Source organism: Xiphophorus hellerii, chromosome 20 (assembly GCF_003331165.1).
Source record: "Xiphophorus hellerii strain 12219 chromosome 20, Xiphophorus_hellerii-4.1, whole genome shotgun sequence".
NCBI lineage: Eukaryota > Metazoa > Chordata > Actinopteri > Cyprinodontiformes > Poeciliidae > Xiphophorus > Xiphophorus hellerii.
The window spans coordinates 18361856-18381639 of NC_045691.1; the positions used below are offsets into that span (position 1 = coordinate 18361856).

Genomic DNA, 19784 nt, shown 5'->3' on the forward strand with positions numbered 1-19784 from the left:
ACACTTTCCAGATTTCTATTCGCAGAAAATTTTGAAAACCATTCACCATTTCAATCCTATTCTTAATAATGTGCATGTTGGTCTAACATTACACACATATACAGTATGTATGTATGTATATATAAAGCCCGATTAATTACATTGAACGTTATTGGTTGTGATGTGGCAAAATGTGAAAAAACTGAAGAGGTGTGAATACTTTTGCGAGGTACAGCACATTAATAGCCAACACCACAGGAGGGCAAAAACCAGCATGCCCGTGAAGCTGCGTGACACCCATGTGAAATTCACGATTAATTAAATCAGCGGCTGACCCGCCGTGTCATCGCTGTCCCTCGTCAACGCTGCTTCTCGGGTTGGCCTCTGGACAGAGGTCGGGGGGTGGCGGGATCAAAACTGAAAGCGCAACAGACATGTGGTAAGGGCATCACTCCCTGCAGAAACAGACTAAGTAGACAAAATGGTACAAGTGGTTGGTTATCACAGAAACAGCTGAAGTAATATAATGTTTTCTAACAGTTATTCTTTTTATTTGGTCACAGTCTTTTTATTGAAATACCAGAGGAACATTAGAGAATTACTGATTTCAATATTCAGTTTTATTAATTTAAGCTACAAAAATATCAACCACTTAACAAAACCTTAGTGCTTAGATATGTTAGATGTCAACATCGCAAGGGGGGCTGTTTTTATTCTATACACAATAAATTCCAGTAAAATTTTAAATTTCTCCAACATATTAGTAAATCTTCCTCATCTTCCTCCACTGGAAAGATATGACTCACTGTTGAGAAACTTTTATAACTGTGGCTATTAATCACCATGAAAACTAATGAAGCCACACTTTAAAATAATGATCAGCCTAAAAGGATGCCACAAGCCACAACTCAGTAAATGGATTTTGAACAATCCCATGATTTTAAAAGCAATTAGCGTCTCAATTAACCGTTTATTGTTGTAGCGGCAACTCACAAACACAGTCCTCTCAAGGCACTTTGAAAGACAAACAATTCATATCCAATTATATACATCTCCATTTGGGCGGAAATCAGCTTAAACTGATGCATGTTAGCATCACAACTGAACCGCATAGTCAGATTCATGCAGCCCAACTTAATGCTATTCATTAAAATTTATGATTTAATACCAACTGGTAAAAGTCCATCTTAGGAAGTCCAGCCAATGACTTTGGCTTGACTTTGCAGCAATCGCTCTTTCTAAGCAAACATGTGGTGACAGTGGAGAGAAACATCTCCCTTTTAGCAGGAAGAAACCTCAACTAGAACCAGATTGATGGAGGTTGAGATTACACCAAGCGATATAGAGATAGAGAAATATGCGATAAATTTTTTTACCATCTTATAAATAAATATATATCAAAAACTGAACTTGTAAAAAAGTCTCTCACATCACATCAGAGGTTTAGGATGACTGAAATTAATATCTAAAACAGATAAAGCTCTGGACTGCATTTGTTTCAATATCAAGCCATGAAGTAAAGTGCAGTTTTTTTTTAAAATTGTATGTAAATATCTTATTTTAACCTTTCAGACAATGACAGACCAAAACAAGTTCAACTGTGGCAATACAATACAATAATATTTCACTTTACGTTATTGTGCTTTATAAGGTTTTTCAAATTCTTTGCATCAAATGCTTCAAGCATGCCACAGGAATTTGCTCCACAATGATCGCCTTAAAACAGCTGAGATTTATTTGCATAACCTTCACTAATAAATCATTAGTTCTGATTCTAGCAGCTGTCATTTTGTTCCCACCTGAACTCAAGTGAAGCAGTAAAACTAGCAATCATTCCATTGTGAAACCTTGAAAACAGTCAGCCTCCAAGAGCAAGCTTAATAACTTATGAGCAGCTCACTCGCTTGTTGCCGGCCTGTGAAAAGCGCCGCCACCCACTCTCTGTTACGTCTTTTGTAACTGCTGGGAAGCAGATAAACAAGAATGTCCTCAGACCGCAGACAAAATTATGTGCCTGTTGCAGTGGAAATCAAATCATACTTCAGGAAGAAGCTGCTTGAAATCGAGGTGCGTTCAAACCATTGTCTTTGAAAGAAGAAAAAACAGCGTCAGTGTCTTATTTTGCACGTGTGAGAGACAAACTAATTATTTGTAGGTACAATTCCCATTTGAAAATTTTATTCAACACAGAGGGACACAAACATGGCAATACATTTCTACATTTCCAGTACAATATCAACTTACAAAGAGATCACAACTAGATTCTGATAGGAGATGAACTCTGGCTACATTGAGAAGAAAATAAACTAAGTGAAGAGTGGGTTAATAACGTAAATTTGGAAAGACAGATCGCATTAAAATGCGATTATCTGAGTATAGAGTGATGAAAAAATAACCTGTCCACCCTCGAAGGAAAAGCTGGTGATGTCAATAACTTGATTTATTGCCCCCGATTTGAAATCGGGTTTAATTGCAAAAACAGCAGCAGTTTATGTATTTAAAAACCCAATTATTCCTAATTTTAGGCATTTTACGTTTAATCTTCCAAAAATCTGTAGAAGATGGACCCACAGTTACATCATATCTTGGTTGAAATGAAAACACCTGTTGCTGCACATCGTGTGCTGGTTCCCCTAGTGATGCTCTGTCCTGGCAGCATCTAAACACACAACCAGGGCTCCTAAAATCTGAGATTACGTTTAAGAAAGAGTACAGGCTTTGTTAGAAGGTGCAGAAAAAGGTGGTGTTGGTCACAGCATGAACAGCTTTAGATCCACCAACAACTCTGACAGATAACCAACAACAGCACAGCTGAGAAACACTCTAGCATGCCACTCAAACGGCCACGTCCCTTATTTCTCCAGCGTCCTTCCTACTCCTCTCCGTCTCCCAGGAACTTCCTCTTTGCAACCAGTCCAGCCTCTTCTTCAGCTCCTTCTTTTTCTTCTTCATCATCATCTTCTTCTTCTTCAGGGGTTCCTTTTTCCTTCTCGCCCTCCATCCCGTCTCCTTCCTCTAGCTCCTCCTGGTCCATGTCAAGTTCTTCGAAGGATGAGCCGCTGCCTACAGAGTCGTTTGAACCTCTGTCGCTGTGCTCCCTGTGCTTATTGTCTTCGTTTGAGTCCATTATGTCTCTGAGGGGCAGAGAGGAGGCCAGAGAGGCAGCAGTGGAAGCTGCCAGAGAAGTCTCCCTGCTGTCCCAAGGCACACCGCCGCTTACTGAGCTCACGTCACTGTGGGAATCTGCACCTGCAGCAATTTAAAAATTAAGAGGGATTAAATCGGGACTGTGTTAAAAAGTCATGTGCAAATCTGATAAAAACTTAAATGAGAAGTGGCAAAGCAAGCCAATTTCAGGCTGGGTTAATCAGAAAATTTGTTCCAGTTTATCAAGTAGATGCTGTGATAAGCTACATATGGACCTTTGGCCAAAGATAACATGTCAAAGTTTTATTAGAATACCAATGCAAGTGTCTATTACCATGATATTTAGTCTGGATGATTTACATCTGACTAAAACCACACATAGGAAGGTGATTCTGTGCAGATATTAAATGAATCCATACAATATCATCATTTATGTATTTTATAAATAATGGTGTTGGAAAAGTAAAGACACATAGGAAGAGTTTTACAAGAGCATTTATGTTCCTTGAATATGTTTTACATTTTGTCTTGTTATGAGAAAAATGTTACCTATATTGTATTTTATGAGAGATTAACACAACACAGCGCATAACCTTTAAGGAGATGGAAAAGAAAAGATAGTTTTTGAAACATAAATCTAAAAAGTGTGGAGTGCATTTGTGTTATACCAATACTCCTAAGTAAAGTCTAGTTTAACTAATCGTCTTCAGAAGTAACTTGTCACCTAACAATGTGTGTAATTTAATTACAATATGTGTAATTTAATTACACACAGATGTTGGCAATATCCAGTGAGCAAACAGCATCATGAAGACGAAGGAACACAGCAGACAGGTCAGGAAAAAAAGCTGTGGAGAAGTCTGGACATCTCATCGGTCATCCCAAAGTGAGACACACTCCCCTGTAAGTAAATAAAATGGCTGTCCACCTAAAGTGAATAGGCAGGGAAGAAGAAAACTAGTAAGAGAAACAGCCAAAAGGCTCATGATAACCCTGGAGGAGCTGCAGAGATCCACAACTCAGGTGAGGGAACAATATGTTCAAAGAAAAATCATTAGCAATTGACAAGTCTGACCTTCATTAAAGAGGCCACTGTGAAAATAGCTTTTTGAGTTCCTGTAAACAGCTTGCTACAAGCCATAGATGACATACAAAATAACATAACAAATAAAAACTAAAAGACAATTTGTGTGTCAAAAAGTAAGCTGCAATAGAATGCGGTTTTATTAAAAGTCAATTAATGAGGTAGAATGGCCCAGTCAAAGTATAGACTAAATCCCTTTCAGAATCTGTGACGCACTTTGAAAATTGATGTCTACAAATTGTTCCAGTTTAATAAAAATGAGCAAATTTGCAAGAAAAGTTGTCAAACATTTAAGTCAAAGGATGTACAAAGTTGGTAGAGACATAACTCAAGAGTCCTGGAGCTGACTCATGGATGATGAAAAGAATATATTTAAAGAAAAATGATCATTTTCCTCTCACTTCACAATTGCACACATTTTAATATTCCATCAAACAAATTCACAATGCATTACATCGAAATTTGTCGTCATTACAAGACAATATGAAATGATTCAAGGGGTATCCTTTTTTTTTGCAATACATTGTAGAGCAGAGAAATGTAACCAATAAGTTGAGTTCAAATAAAACAGACGATAATATTTAAAGACAAAAATCTGTTTCTTATAAAGCGCCTCAGATGACTCATGTTTTACACTTTTCAACCTTATTGTGCATTTCATTCTCAGCAGCTGACTGCAGCTAGGCTTGTCTTCTGCATGTTACTTATCTGTACTCACAGAGTGCATCCATTTGCTTAATAGGTGGAGATTTCCTCACCGACATGATCAGTGTGCTAATGCTTTCCATCTAAGCCTATATTTTTCTAGCCTTTGATCTACGTTTCACTGTGAGCCAATCATCATTCATTACCCCAAGCTAAGGGTCCTTTTTCATCTAAGCGATTGGTCCAGATTGTTGTTGCTGGAATGTGCACAGCTGGAAATCTGCAAAAAAGTTGACAGAGTGACGAATTAAACGGAAGTTAGAAATAAATTGTGTCCAACAAATCCACGGCCTGGAGAGAGATGGACGGAGCAAAGCTGGCAAATGAAAAACATGAGGACTTTCTAAAATTGCAAATGAAAGCAGAGTAGGTGTCAACTCTGGGAAATGTAAGGAGCACATCATACCTGCCACCTACACAACAAATATCACTAAGCGATCGCACCTCCAGCTGTCTCTTTTCGGGTGAAAGAAAAGAGTGAAGAAAACCAGAAAAAAGCCAAGTTTCCATCATTGTAATAAATATCTGGTCAAGCTAGTAATATATGGTTTTCAGTTAATTTTGTTGTAGTTAGATACATCATTGTTTTAATGCATCATGCTCTCATCCATGCCTGGTGTGTTTTGCCAGTAAAGTGACCGCCTTGACGTTAAATGCGTTTGACAGATAAATCCTGACTTGACTTTGCTCTCCCACCGGACACCATGCTCATCCCTTTCTTTCTGCCTTTACACTCCCAATAAGCATCAGGCGCACGTCTGCGTGGGCTGGCACTGAAATGCGTCATTAGGGACAGAAATACAATAAACATGGAGTCTCCGAGATGCTCCCTAAGGTCAACCATTTCTTTTTATTATTTGTTTGAATCTTCACCAATTTAATTATCACGTCCAGCAGATGTGATCCCGCCTGCAGTGTACATGTGAACTTCATATAGGTTATTTATAATATCTGATGATTGGGTTGCAAGTTCAGACAAAACCTACAAGATGGGTCCTGGGAGGACAAGAAATGGGAGAAATGTGATTTTTTTGGTAGTGGTCCTGGTTCAAACTGCATGTGGATGGGTTGTGTTTTGATTCCAATAACATGGAAACTCCACTGAGACTCATTTCATATGATAAGTAACACTGAACTGTAAGGAATTGTATGGGTTTTAATTGGCCTTTTTAGGCTAATTTCTTCGGATCAGCACCTTCAAGGAAGAGGCTTGGCATGCCGGACAACTTCCACACGTTCAAAATCAGCATGCAACCCTTAAAATTTGTGTAGTGGTAGAAGCCAGCGGAAGTCTCTTGGAAAACATTTGCCTAAATGAATTGCTAAATTGGACCCATTGGGATTATTAGCAGCGGATCAAGGTCTTGTTCTTCAAACTGCTGAAACAGAGGAGAAGGCTTTTTTTTAAGGAGGTAATTAGTTACAGAAACAGCTGAGACATGGTGAAAGAGTTTGCAGAATCGGAGCGGATGGTGAGACAAGTCCAACATGAAATATATAAACAGAAATTAGGAAGTGCTAAATTAGATGGATCATCTTGTTTATGAACACCGACTTAGTGGCAGGAGCGCTTAGGGATCCTCATTTAGGGATTTCTGGGTAAAACACCATTTGTCTAAATCTGCTAATGTGTCCTATGAGGTCTCCTTGGCAGCCTGGCAATAAACTAATTATGAAGAAAGCAATGAATTGCTTATTGTTAACAAAGGTTTTAAAAAGTGTTGTTTGTTTTTTTTAAACCACCAATATTTTCCATCACACCACAACTATGGTTTAGAGTTATTTCAATGAGATTCTAGAGAAAATGTTAGGGTGACTGCAGTTTTTTACAACTGTATGGAGCCTAAAGTAACAGAGTACTGCCGCTCCAGCACCTGTTGCTGCTCGGTCAGCTGACTGAAAAATGAATCCCACACTTTTGCCCATCTTACAGTCTCTCCAGTTTTTTACAATGTTGGAAGGGTTTTAATGAGGACAAAATACTGCAAATATTTTGAAAGTAGTACCACAAGATTGGTGATTTTGAATGGAATTTTTTTTTTTTTTAAATCACAAAAACGATAGCAAAATCTTAGATGGAGTGCTTATAAAAAGCTCAAATATTTCCTGTATGAAAGAAAAACAGTCATAGCTTTGAAGCTAAACCTAGCGCTACCGTTCACTCTCAATAAGGGAAAACTGTCTCAAAACTGCAGTATGTAAGCTACAGTCAGCAGCTCTATGCAAACTCCAACAGATAGTCTGACTAATCAGCTAGCACTAGCTTGTTATTCACAGTTTCTCAACTTCCACAATAACTTCTGTTACTCAGTAACAGAGTATAACAACTTTTTCTTGTTATACTATAATTTTTTGTTGTTATTATAATAACAAAAAAACATAATAATCTTCATTCTAAGCCACTGAAAATTACAACAAACTAAATGGGTGTTAATTCTGTATTTTTGCTATGTCTGTGTTTCAAAAGCCTAAACACCCACCAATTTTTTCTTTTTAGAAATTACTACCTTTACTCTCTTATGTTATTTATGGCTTTTATAAAACATAAAAGCGATTATTGTCACAAATCTTTGTCGTAACATCATCATATTGCAATATTTTTACTCAAGACAAGCATACTATGAGAATGAAAAACCCAATCACAAAAAAGTTTGGAAACGTTCTAATCCAGCACATGTCTTTAAAGTGCCACTAACTCATGTGGTGCAAAATGTCTTTTTTAACATCACGTATTTGCTCCTCCAGGTCCAAGAACCTTTCTTTATACCCACAGGGAAATTTGTTCTGCAGCAAGAAACCACATGGAGCTCACCACCCAATTACGTAACAATCCCACCATATCAAGAAAAATGTGACAAGTAATAATCATATTTTAAAGAAACAAATGTAGAGTCGATGGTAGTGTCATACAGAATCTAAACCTGTGAAGCTTCACTTAAATATTCTGCAAACCAAGTGTGAGACAAGTCATTTCTAACATTTGAATTGAAGCACTTTAAATTCCCAGGCGCTGGAACATATCATCTTAGAAAAGTCCTAAAGCAATGAAATAGATTACATACGTTTGGGAACTGAGCTTTGGGTCAGGAAAATAATTTTGTTTTAATAAAATATGAGTTACTTAAACAAATCTTTGTTATGATTTTAAAATCCCAGAATGACCCAAAAATGTAATGAAAAGCAACATGTAGAGCAAAGAACCATTTTGTTGTTGACTGCCCAATATTTGGATGAAATTATGTACATTTAATCACAAAGAGCCCCACAGAATTATATCTGTGTAACAACAGTGAGAGCTTTAAAACAAGGAGGAGGGGTTTCAGAATCATTCGATTAACAACAGTAGTTTTAACAAAATGCTGCATATTTTACATCCTATTTTCATCACATTTAAAAAATAAATAAGTAAAGTTTAACTCTTTAATTACCTCAACCAAAACAGCCACAGATGATTTTTTGACAAAGTTTTCACAATATATTAAAACAACTGCTTCTCCATCAGCAGCAAAGATATTGAGCAGGAAATTCAATGAATTCTGGACTCACTGGGGAAGCTGCAGTAAACCAAAACATATGTTTCTTATTAGAGCTGATGCAGCCATGCTTTGACATGATCGCATCAATTCCCCACAGCTGCTGGGCAATGCTGAACCGATTGACCTCATCAGTGAAGCAGATATAGGCTAGGGCTATTTATGCTAATTACTACAATTTACACATGGATATTGAATCTGTATGCTCCTAATTAAAATATTTAATGAAAGTTTCCTGAAGATTTCCTTTTGTGCCTTTATTGGTGGTTTTGCTGAAAGTTAATGTTTTCCACACAGCATTTCCACAAACTGATGCAAAACGTATTAATTAAACCCACATCTCTGTTTTTAAAGTTTTTGTTTGTTCTTTAGATATTGTAAGCAGCTAATTGTATGTCCGTTTGATCAGAGGTGTCCAATTTAACTGGCTAAAAGTTTATTGACATCAAATTTTGCTAACTGCTTTGGCTGGAGTGAACAGAAGGTCACCATATTTGCAGGCACATTTTTGAAAGTAAATTTTTGCTGGTATATTTCAAGTAAAAAAAAAATCACATAATAATTGCACAGAATGTAAGTTTAGTGTCAAAAATAAGTCTGATTCTTACAAGACCATATTTCTTAGGCATTGTGCTACTGCAGTCAAATAAAGACAAAAATCTGCAGACACAGAAGTATGCTTCTGCTACATGTCAAATTATGCAAACCATAGACACTCAAGACACTCATTAAGAAATATGAGGGGAAAATGCTCCAATGGTGAAAAACAATTTTAAGTTTTATTTTTAGAAATACGGCCACAAGAGACTCCTTAACATCTTAAACATCGTAATAATATATATCATTGCTAAAACTCCACCAAACATAAAATAGCCCCTTATCAAAAAACATTCCTTTTTTCCCTGCATTATTCTCAGGAATTCATGTTGGCTCATGTAACCTTTCAAAGAGGATAAACCAAGATTTTTCTGTTGTATCATGCCTGCTTGAACACTGAACAGAACTAAAGAGTTTTCTATTTTTTTCTATCTTGATAAAGCTGGATGCACCAGCAGCATCTGTATAGCTTTGGCATTGATTCTGGCTCTCCTCTGAGAAACCGCTGCTCTATTATTTTCCCAAAAATGTCACTCTTGGTTACTGTGTGTATTTTTATGCACAAGACTCTCAGAGCCTATGGACTAGAACAGAATTTACTCACACTGAAACAAATTGTTCTGCCATTAGAACAAAAACAGGCAAAGGGGTGAAAACCAGGGCCAAAACCATTTCCACAGTCTCTTCCAGGAATCCAGTATGGCTCCCTGAAAAACCACTGGAAAATCTCACTTGACCAGAAGGTTACCTCTGGTTTGAAGTGGTCTTACAGCGAAACACACGGCGCTTAAGAATGAGGTTAAAAAAAAAAACAGTTTAAAAAACAATTTACTTCAGACGATAGAGGATCTATTTGCTTTGTTCAGTATTTGAGTGGAAACTTCAAAGGGTGATAAACAGCCTGCGCTGTGATAAAGAGGTAATAAAAAAACAATATTAACTGCAAAGCTGGACACAAATAGTGTTATCCTGAATGGGACAGGCAGTGTAAAAGCAGCTATTGTGTTAGATAGTGCCTCATACACAGTTATATTCAATTCTATTAGATATACAGAATTGAATATGCTGTGCAGCTGCATGTACAAGACTATATAGCTGCGAATGAGAAATTGTAAAAACGAAATGCATCAAAAACATGTCAAATAAAACAAATATTTCTCTCAAAGTACTCAAAGGTATCTGATACCGCTGGTGAGCAACACTTGCCACTGGGTGAGGCGAGGATTACATTCCAATTAGCTCATCAGCCGAGGAATGCTCTGAATGACCAGAGATCAACCAGTGAGATCTTTGGCCTTTAATGACCAAAGGTCTCCCTGGATCATTTGCAGTTTATGTCTAATATGCTCAGGGGCCTCTGACGAGATGCCTGGTTCCTCATCTTGCTTACAATGACAACTCTTTCCACTTGGCTTCCAAATAACTTCTACCTGATTGAGAAAGCAACCATTAGTGTTTCTACACAGTGATTATGTACATCTGTTGAAATCACAACTAGAGATGGGAACTCACTCAGAAAGTTGAGTGGTATTCATAAAGACATGCTGAGTATTAAGTCAATATTTAGAAGTTTGGAGTATAAATTTAGGATCAGCACTAAGCAGATGAAATGCAGAAGTATTTCGGCTTAAAAATTTAAGCCCAAAGGCTACAAGCCCCTACTGACTCAAAGATAGCATTAACATGCATGGGCTCAGCAGCTATTGTATAAAATACTGTTTTTGAGCAATACTACATTCACTCATAATATGTTTGGTTGTAAAGAATACCAACTAAGGATTTTAAATTTGTGAAATTAAAGAGAACATTCTCCTTTAAATAAAATACACATTTTCTCATGTTTATTTTCCATTAGAGTTGAGGTATTATGAATATAGTGTGTATGTAGGAATGTGACCCGAGCACTTTCACAGAATGTCACAAAATAACATTTGATATAAGATAGTTTAAGAAACAAAAATATGTTTAAAAACTCCAAGAAAAAAAACAAATACATAAAAGTCTAAAACAAGCACATATTGATGTGAGACTGTGTGGGTCTGAATTATTGTACTATTCTTACCACCTGTACGTAACTCTATTCATTTCTCTATCGACTATGACCAGCTGAAGAAAAGGATCTCCACAGCATGATGCTGCCATCACTATGTTGCAGTGGGTGATGTGTCCCCAACATACCCTGAGGAAAACTTCAAATATAATTTTTTTGAACAGTGGCTTTCTTCTCGTCTCCCAAACCAGATGTTTTGAGTGCCTGACTGATAGTTGTTAAGTCGACACAGTCTCAGACCTGAGCTTTGTATCACGCTCTGAGTTACCATGGGAATCTTGACTGAGTCTCTGATTAATGCTCTCCTTAGTTAAGCTGTCAGGCTGGCAGGTGGACTGCCATGTCTTAATAGCTTAAGCATCGCCACAACTTTCTCCCTGATCAGTCTGTTGTGTTCTTTGTTCTTCATCGGGTTGTTTGTTCACTGATGTTCTCTAAAAGCCTCTGGGGGCCTCACAGAAATGATGCAATTTCTGAGATGAAATCTGAGGATAGTTGGTTGTGTTGGATTATCGGGGCATACTAGCATAAACTGGGTTGAAAACAAATGTACACCATACTTTTCAGAAGAAAAGTAAAACCCTGCTTGTTTCTGTTGATCTATCAAATAAAATCCCAATAAAAAACATCCAAGTGTGTTATGGTGATGCCGCAAAATGAGAAAGGGTTCAAAGGGAGTGAATACTTTTGGCTCTGGAAAGATTTGCCGCCAGATAAATGTGTCTTGAGAATGTTATTTTAACACAGTTGCTATAGGTGTCACTGCATTTTAGTTGATCCCTACATTATTTTCTTTCTTTTGTAATCTGTACATCAGAAAAATCAATACTGCCATGTCATGACTTTTCAAGTCAAGCGAGACGGCAGTAGAGAGGACACGGCATGTGGAGACGCATAGTTGTAATGACAGAACAATTACACACTCATGTCACTTGCTCTCAGTGATCAGCGAATGAGGTAGAGTCAAAGCACCATCAGACAAAATAAAAGTTGGCACATTTATCTTCTTTTTAGCTTCTTAAGAAAACCAGGAACTGTTTCAGATTGATTTACTTTACTGTGATCATACGGAGTTATAAGCCTGTTTTGGTGTTTTATAGAGTAAAGTCACTCCAGTTCTCAGTGATGGGTGTGTTTGGGTGTTGCCAGAAGCTCTGATATACACCTGTGAAAAGTTAAACCACTGGAGGTCAGCAAAAACAAGATTTTCACAATGAGTTAACTCTCCTTTAAGAGAGTTTCAAAACTACCCATCAGTTTTGAAAATTTCTTCCAGTCAGACACAAAAAGTGGTATTTTGTTTTGTCTCGTTCCCCCCTGTACAATAATTGACAGTGTCTGAAGATGTGTGATGGTTTACCTGTAATGTCAGTTCCTCTGTCCTCATCTGAGTCCTCGTCTTTCCCGTCTGTTTTGACCTGCTCTGTGAGTTCTGGCACAAAGAAGTCCATCTGGCGACACAGAGGAACCATGTAGTTGATGAAATCTGAGTGGAAAGTCTCAATAAATGGGAAGGCACATAGTTTCCTCTCCTAAAAGGAAAAACAGAAGAAATCACACGTATGCTCCCATCTCAAAATCTTCACACAGATTGTCTCAGTTAATTTATTTATTAAAAACAAAAAACATTGCAATGAGAACATCCCTGATTTTTAGGTGGGTTTTATAAGGCTTGGTGGACGTGTCTGTCTGAGTAGAATAGGAATAGAAGTCAGTATAATTTCTGAAAAGCGTTGAGGTGTAGAAATGATTGACAGTGCACAGATCATTAGCTCAAAGGAATGCCTCAAGTTCACAAACTGAGGCAGAGATACAACCATGAAGTAAGAGAGTTTAATCATTCAGGACGGAACAGAAATCCTCCATTGTTACCAGATATAAGTAATCAACCCTCAAGGGTTCCATGTTCAATATTCAGGTAAAGAGGAAACACACACTGCTAGCCCAATGCACATATTTTACTGACCACTAAGAAATGCAAGATGTAAAGAATGAGAAAAAAGTGACATGTAGGGATGTAAAAACAATGTCAAAGAGGAAGACTCCAGCCAAGATATGGAAGAGGTAATTAGGAGATGCAGATCACTGTGGGAAGTTTATAAGATTATTTCCACATAATTTTTAGCCTTCTGCAGTGAGAAAATTAATTCACAACTGCAAAGCATTCAACTCAATTATTTAAAATGTCCAGGAGTGGGAGACCTAGTAAGTTCAACCAGAGGTCAGACCAGGCAACGCTCAGGAAAAAAAAAAAAAGAGCTGCATCTTGAATTAGCTATAAAGCTTTTGTCACATTGTTTCTGATCTTGTTTCACGCTGGCAAACCAGATATAATGGAATTTTATGAAATGCATTTTACTAAACAGTAAGTCCTCTCCTTCCTCTAAGGTATGTGATTTGTTTATGATGGGCCCATTTTATATAATCTTGATGCGAATTGGTGAAAAATTTACAGTCTGCTACGGTGCAAAGCCAAAATGAGATTCTTTTGCCAGAGTGCCAATCTCATTTCATTCTTATTCCACGTACAGTGATCAACTGTTCATTTCGGGCTGAAAGTTCAAAGCTCTACAGTCTTCTTCAGCTGTACGGTTTCTACACAGAATCAAAACTAGCCCTACATAATTATTTCATGCCTTTCATAATGTTCAAAAAGTATTATAGAGGAGTGAGCTCTCTGATGAGCCATCAATGAATAGCAGCAAGAGGCAGAACGATCTGAACTGTGATCTGTAACAAAATGATAGATTACTCTTTGTGGTAGTCAAAGACTGAATGCTAAACAATCGATTTAATGTTGATTCATTGCCTGAGAGAGCTAGGTGTTTACACCTAGCTAAAAGAAGAAGGGGTGTCAAATGCTTTGTGATAAACTTTAACCTGCCTTTCATCATAAACTGACATTTCTTGATGTAAGTACAGATAAATATGACTATAAGTGAAATTATGGCCCCACTTATAAATTTTGCCATCCTTAAAATGTGTGATATTTTATTCTTTTAACTAGGTTAACTGTGAGAACTTATGAGAGGTCATCGTCTTCCTAGAGTAGACAACATTCGGTATGATGATCTCAATATCTGGGAAAAGGCAGATTTTAAATTATGCACAACTGAGACCAAGAGAGTCATAGAAAATGGAGTAGGAAGTACATTTTAAGTTAAGGCTCATTTTAATTCAGTTCAATTTATTTACGTAGCACAAACGGCAACATGTTTGCTAACTGCTGCTGCCGCTAGTCTGGAGGAGTTGTGGAGAAGGCAGGGGGCTGGGTGCTCTGGGAAGCGGATTGCAGATTCAAGGAGCAGCTTTGTGGAAATAGGTGGGAGCAAGAGTTTTTGTATACTGAATGGCCGCTACTGGAAATTAAATGATTTCTCATACATGCATGAAAGAATCAAAGCAACACTCCTGGTATGCTTTTGATGAGGAGTTAGTGATTGTAACATGATATAACACTTAAAAATGTTTATTTTACATAATGCCATCCACCCCCCTATAAAGATAAACATGATAGAAATCTCAAATGTAACATTTCCTACTTAAACAACAAAAGACAAAATGGGGAAATGTACTTTTTTTGTTCATTTTACATTGTATGTTTTTCATACTCATCTTCTAAGTGTAACTTAAGATTTTTTTATGTCAGGTCATTTTATTTAAGTAACTGTACATACTGTACTTCAGCTGTTGCCATGGCTTATGTGACAAATGTATTTATTCTCAGGAGATCTGGGGAGGAAAAAAAGCTAAAAGCAGCCACGTAGCTCAATTTCCTGTGGTTGAGCTGGTCTTGGTGGATTGATAGTTTTTAATCTACTCTTTGCAAAAGATTTTGTAGAACACGATATGAATCATCTGGTTGCTGCTGAGCCTGAAGCTCTGAGTCTTCCAATGCAAATCAGTACTGATCTCCTTGAACTTGGTTAGATAATGAGCAGGAACCTGAGAGAAAAGCAGTCTGGTATTCTATCAGCAGACACACACACACACACACACACGCCCTCACACACACGCATGCAAACACACACAAAAAAAAATAGGATATGAGCAAGATTAGAGTTTGCATAACTGACAAGATTTACTTTATTAAAACTGTAACTTGTTATATCAGTGTACGGCATTATAAAGTTTCACCTGAGTAATATCCATCTGTAAGTATAAACCCCTTTAGTGGAGGAACCTGTAGATTTTTCATTTAGAGATTTCCCTGATGATCACTAATAATCAATAATTCTTGAGACAAGAGACCTCCAGCATTATGTGTTCTGCATTATTATGCAGATCTCAAGACAAGACAAACTGGAAGGACTGAAGACTAAAGTGAAAAATCAACATGAGACAATCTCTGACAATAAAAATAACTGCAAAAACGAGAGCTACAAAAGATGCAAGAAAAAGCAAAAGCAAAGCTGAGAGCTAGACCTGCACCGATTGCAGTTAGCAGATTTCTGGCCTATTGTCGATTATGATCTTTAAAAAGTCTGACCTGCCAATTACAAGTTTGATACCAATTTTTTTTTGTCTGAAATGTTGCTAAATGTAGCAAGAAAGTCAAATTTCTTGTGGGCTGATTATTGTCAATGTGGTGGGTGGGTCTGTCAGTCAAACTTCTCTCACAGCAGAGCAAAAGTGAACAGTGGTTGATTTTTAGACCTTTCCTGAGGTAAATGAGATTGGTGGATAAGATCAGCTTCACATGTAAGGATTAGCCAATCACTCCAAAAATTAGGGAAATCAAGGCAGACCTACTGACTGCACTCCATATAAACCCTGATTTGTGTAGAGAATGTGGAATAAGTTAGTTATCCCAGACTCTATATCAAAATTTAAATCATTGCTGATTAGCCCCCTTGTCATTTACAATATCCTATATATTTTGTGACTTTATAAATTAACAAAGCAGGAAAAAAAATCAACTCTGAAGAAATATTGTAAAGCAGCAAAGCTAATATTTAGTTGTTTTCAATTGCTTGCAGCTATATATGTTTGTGTATGTGTGCAATTAATGAACTATGCATGCCCAAAGGGTGACATGGAGTTAACTAAAAATAATTTAATAAAACAAATCCTGAACCAAATGCATTCAGATTTCAACAAATAATAGGGAGCCATCATTTCAATTTTAGTTATTGGAGCTGAGCTTCAGAAATTGAAACAGGGAATTGAATCCAATACTGTCCAATAAAGAAAAAAACAACTAGACTCACAGGACTTACACATCATCTAAGCTTATCTAGCCAAGTATTACTTGGGTTTTGGGTGGCTTGTGCAAAACCTGGATTAATATGATACAGATCCTGTCAATACATGGATGGGAGAATGTAGCAATACCTCATCCCCATGTGATTTCTAACAAAAATTATTATTTTGGTGGACATGTTGGTCCCTGTAAAATTATGAACTTTTTTTTAGCATTGCTTAAGACATTTTAATTAGTGATGAAATGGCTATAAAAAAGAAATTGTCTTGCATAACAAGGCTAACAACTTAAGTTAGCTCCAAATACACCCACCAGAGATGAACACAACATTTAAGCATGACAATCAAGCTGATTTCTTAACTCACATGGGGTATCTGACAACAGCAGAGTTTGAAAAAGGAAATCACATTATTCAGAGGACTACTGACAAAGTCATTGGCTGTCAAATGTGTAGTTGAAGAACACGTCCTTAGACATCAATGTTTGTGAGATTAATAACATTTCTGGCTCTCAGTCAGTGACTTTTAAGGAACAATCTATTGTACGACTTCACTTTCTGGTCTGAAAAGTATCACTTCAAGCAAACACTTCTTGGCAGGTCTAATCACTATTTATCATCCAAGCAAGCACTTCTACAAACTCCTCTTTTCTTGAAAAAACTTGTTCCTAATAAGAGCCTAAACGCCTTAGTGTTGTCAAATATTTCTGAATATGTTGCGACTGACAAGTTCCAGCAAGTATTGGCTTTAAAAAAAGAGAAAACACTGAGTGAAATGAAGTCTCAAGACCTCAAAATAACACACTAATCTGTAAATAACACCAAGTTGGCTATGTAATTAATGTTGTTTAATCGTTTACCACCACAATATATCATTCTGGAAATCTAGGTATTATTCTGCAAGCAGTCAGATTGTCACTGTATAAAGTTTTAAAGTAAAAGGATGACATTTTCAAACTTTATATCTCATCTTTTTATTTCATTTCAAGCTGAAATGTTTACTAAATGATGTCCTTCCCTGCAGGTGTTTTGGTTACTAAATATGTTTTTTTATATATATTATTTCAATGCCACCTTCTTTTGAAATCTAAAATGTTGCCCTTTGATGTATTTCAAAGCTTTTAGTGATGCTGCATGAGAAAACTGGGTCATTTCTTATCAGCCCCTCTATTGTTGACATGAAGTTCAAAACTAGATGGTAATTTATACATTCTTGGTAGCAAATATTTTGGTCTTTGTAAACACCAGACAAACATTTCGCTTACGTTAACAAAACTTCCTTAAGTGATGCTAGTGCTTACATTTTCTCTTCATAGAGAAAAAAAATTACAAAGAAAAGAAAATAAAGGAAAACTTGCATTTTCACATTTTAACACACAAGATTGGCATGCCATATTGACTTTGTTGAATAGTTACTGTATTATAATCTAAGTTGTTATCTGCAGAAACAATCAATGTAATGTAATTTATAATAAAGTTTATGAAAGTCAGTTTATCTACTTTGTGTTTACCGAGCAGCAAAACGACTGTCGTAAAAACCAGTGCCTTGTTCTATGCTTTGCTTTGTTTAGAGGGTCTGGACCCTTGGCTAATGAAAAACAATTGTTTGCTGGAGACATGGACTGTGTTGAAGTTTTAAAAGATTAGATCTGATTTTACCTAATCAATAAGGTTTGGCTGCGATGTATATAATGCACCAACTGGACCGCGAAGGAAGCCACTCAGTGAAGGTTACCGGAAGTTGTGTGTGTTGTGAACAACATGCTCCACAGTAAAAACTGAAGAGCCTAGCCAAACAACATCCTTGCCATTGTTTACAACTCCTCCATCTGTTTGCTGATTGGCTCGATTGAAATGAAACCAGAGAAATCAAGATCAATAAGTTGCATTAGAAGGAGATGAGTATCAAGAGGAATTGCGTAGGAAGGCAGTGCCCAAGCTACACCACAATAGTAGGTTATAGATATAAAGGTTATGCTTTTGTAAAAATTAATCAATTTATCCTTAAGTATAGTTTATCTCCAAATTGGTATTGTATGCTGTTAACTGTTTCAATTTGTTTTGCTATTTTGTTGCAAATCCTCAAATCATAAAGGTCATTCAGGAAATTCACCAGCAATAAAACACACGGGATCTGTTTGTGTAGAGAACAAAGACTAGAAAGGCAAGATTTCACTGGTGGATCTTGGGCAGATGGAGAAATTTAAACAGGAATCTCAACAGATTTGTGCCATCTAAAGCTCAGAAGACAAACGTTGTAACCATTACTCACCAGTATTCATTAGGGGTTCACAGTTTCAGAAACACATTTAAGTGTAATACTGTTGTATTGCACCAATATCAATTCAGATTAACCCACATATAAGAACACCACCAGTTGTTGTAAGATGACTTTGTCTCAGCCTTTAAGGAACCAGGATGTTGAGAGGGATTTCCCTCCTAAATACAAACAGCTTACAAAATGTGCCTGATAGAGGTGTGACAGCTCGATTAGTCCATATTTCTTTCCCTTTGAGTGATTACTAATATTTTTTTCTGATTGAGTTAAAAGTCCATGTAATTGAATACTAATCAGCATTTGAAATCTGTTTATTTTCTGTCATTTTAGATTTACTGTAGTCTCACACGCCAGCTGACAAGACAACAAACAATATTGAGCAAAATGACGTGTGGAACATAGAAGGTTTCATCTCTAGAAGACAGCAATTAATCTCTTTACTCACTGAGGAAATGACTAAATATCTTGCAGATTATTCCTTTCATCAATTTCAAAACTCACTACTGGCCTTAAAGACTTAATTATCTGACAAACAACTCTATTTCCTTCCTCTTCCTTCTTCTGGTCTCTGCCTCAACATGTGGTGTGAGAAAACGTGCCATCTTTTCCCTATAGCTCATCATGAAGTCAACACACATCAGCTAAACCTCTCTTTATGCATGTTTGTGTTTGGGCTGCTGGGACTGAAATGTGCCGTCCTGCAGTACAAGAGAGGCAGATGAGACTTGATGGTCTAAAAGCAGGCCAGTGGCTCTTTGGCTGCCGGCTCGAAGCAGACTCAACAGTTATGATCATCATTGTCAACCCTGCTTTCTCAAGGATTAAATATCATCATAGGCAAAGATGCCAACAAAAAAATAGAAACAAATTGGATCAACGTAACCAGCACAACTTAAAGTCTATCACATTTGACTAAGATTTTAAAAGATCTCTAAAACAAAAAATAGCTTATTATTAACCTCTGTCTTCGAAACTTCTGGGAATTAGACAACCCCACTAAAATACCTGGGATTTTAATGACTGTGATGAATCTCAGGAATAAGTCTTTAATTACTAAAGGCATTCCCCTTAAGATAACCAACAAAACAATTGTAAGTAATTTGAAAAATAGCTAGTCAAGCCTCTCACTCTTATAAATTTGCCAGATTTTGCAGATTATGATCTGTTTGCGTGAAAAGGAGATGAAGAAGAATTTATCTAATTTCGCGAA

At 36.9% G+C, this 19784-nt stretch overlaps 1 protein-coding gene across 1 annotated transcript in view; it reads right to left on the reverse strand.

Moving 5' to 3' along the window:
• Positions 1 to 1516: 1516 nt before the first annotated feature.
• The window catches only part of tex264a (testis expressed 264, ER-phagy receptor a), a 77629-nt gene continuing 59361 nt past the window's right edge, over positions 1517 to 19784 (reverse strand). The window contains exons 3-4 of the mRNA XM_032550067.1: positions 12456 to 12627; positions 1517 to 3228 (exon numbers count right to left, since the gene is read on the reverse strand). Coding sequence (XP_032405958.1) covers positions 2852 to 3228; positions 12456 to 12627 — 549 coding nt within the window. The 3' untranslated portion in view covers positions 1517 to 2851. The remainder of the gene's footprint in view (positions 3229 to 12455; positions 12628 to 19784) is intronic.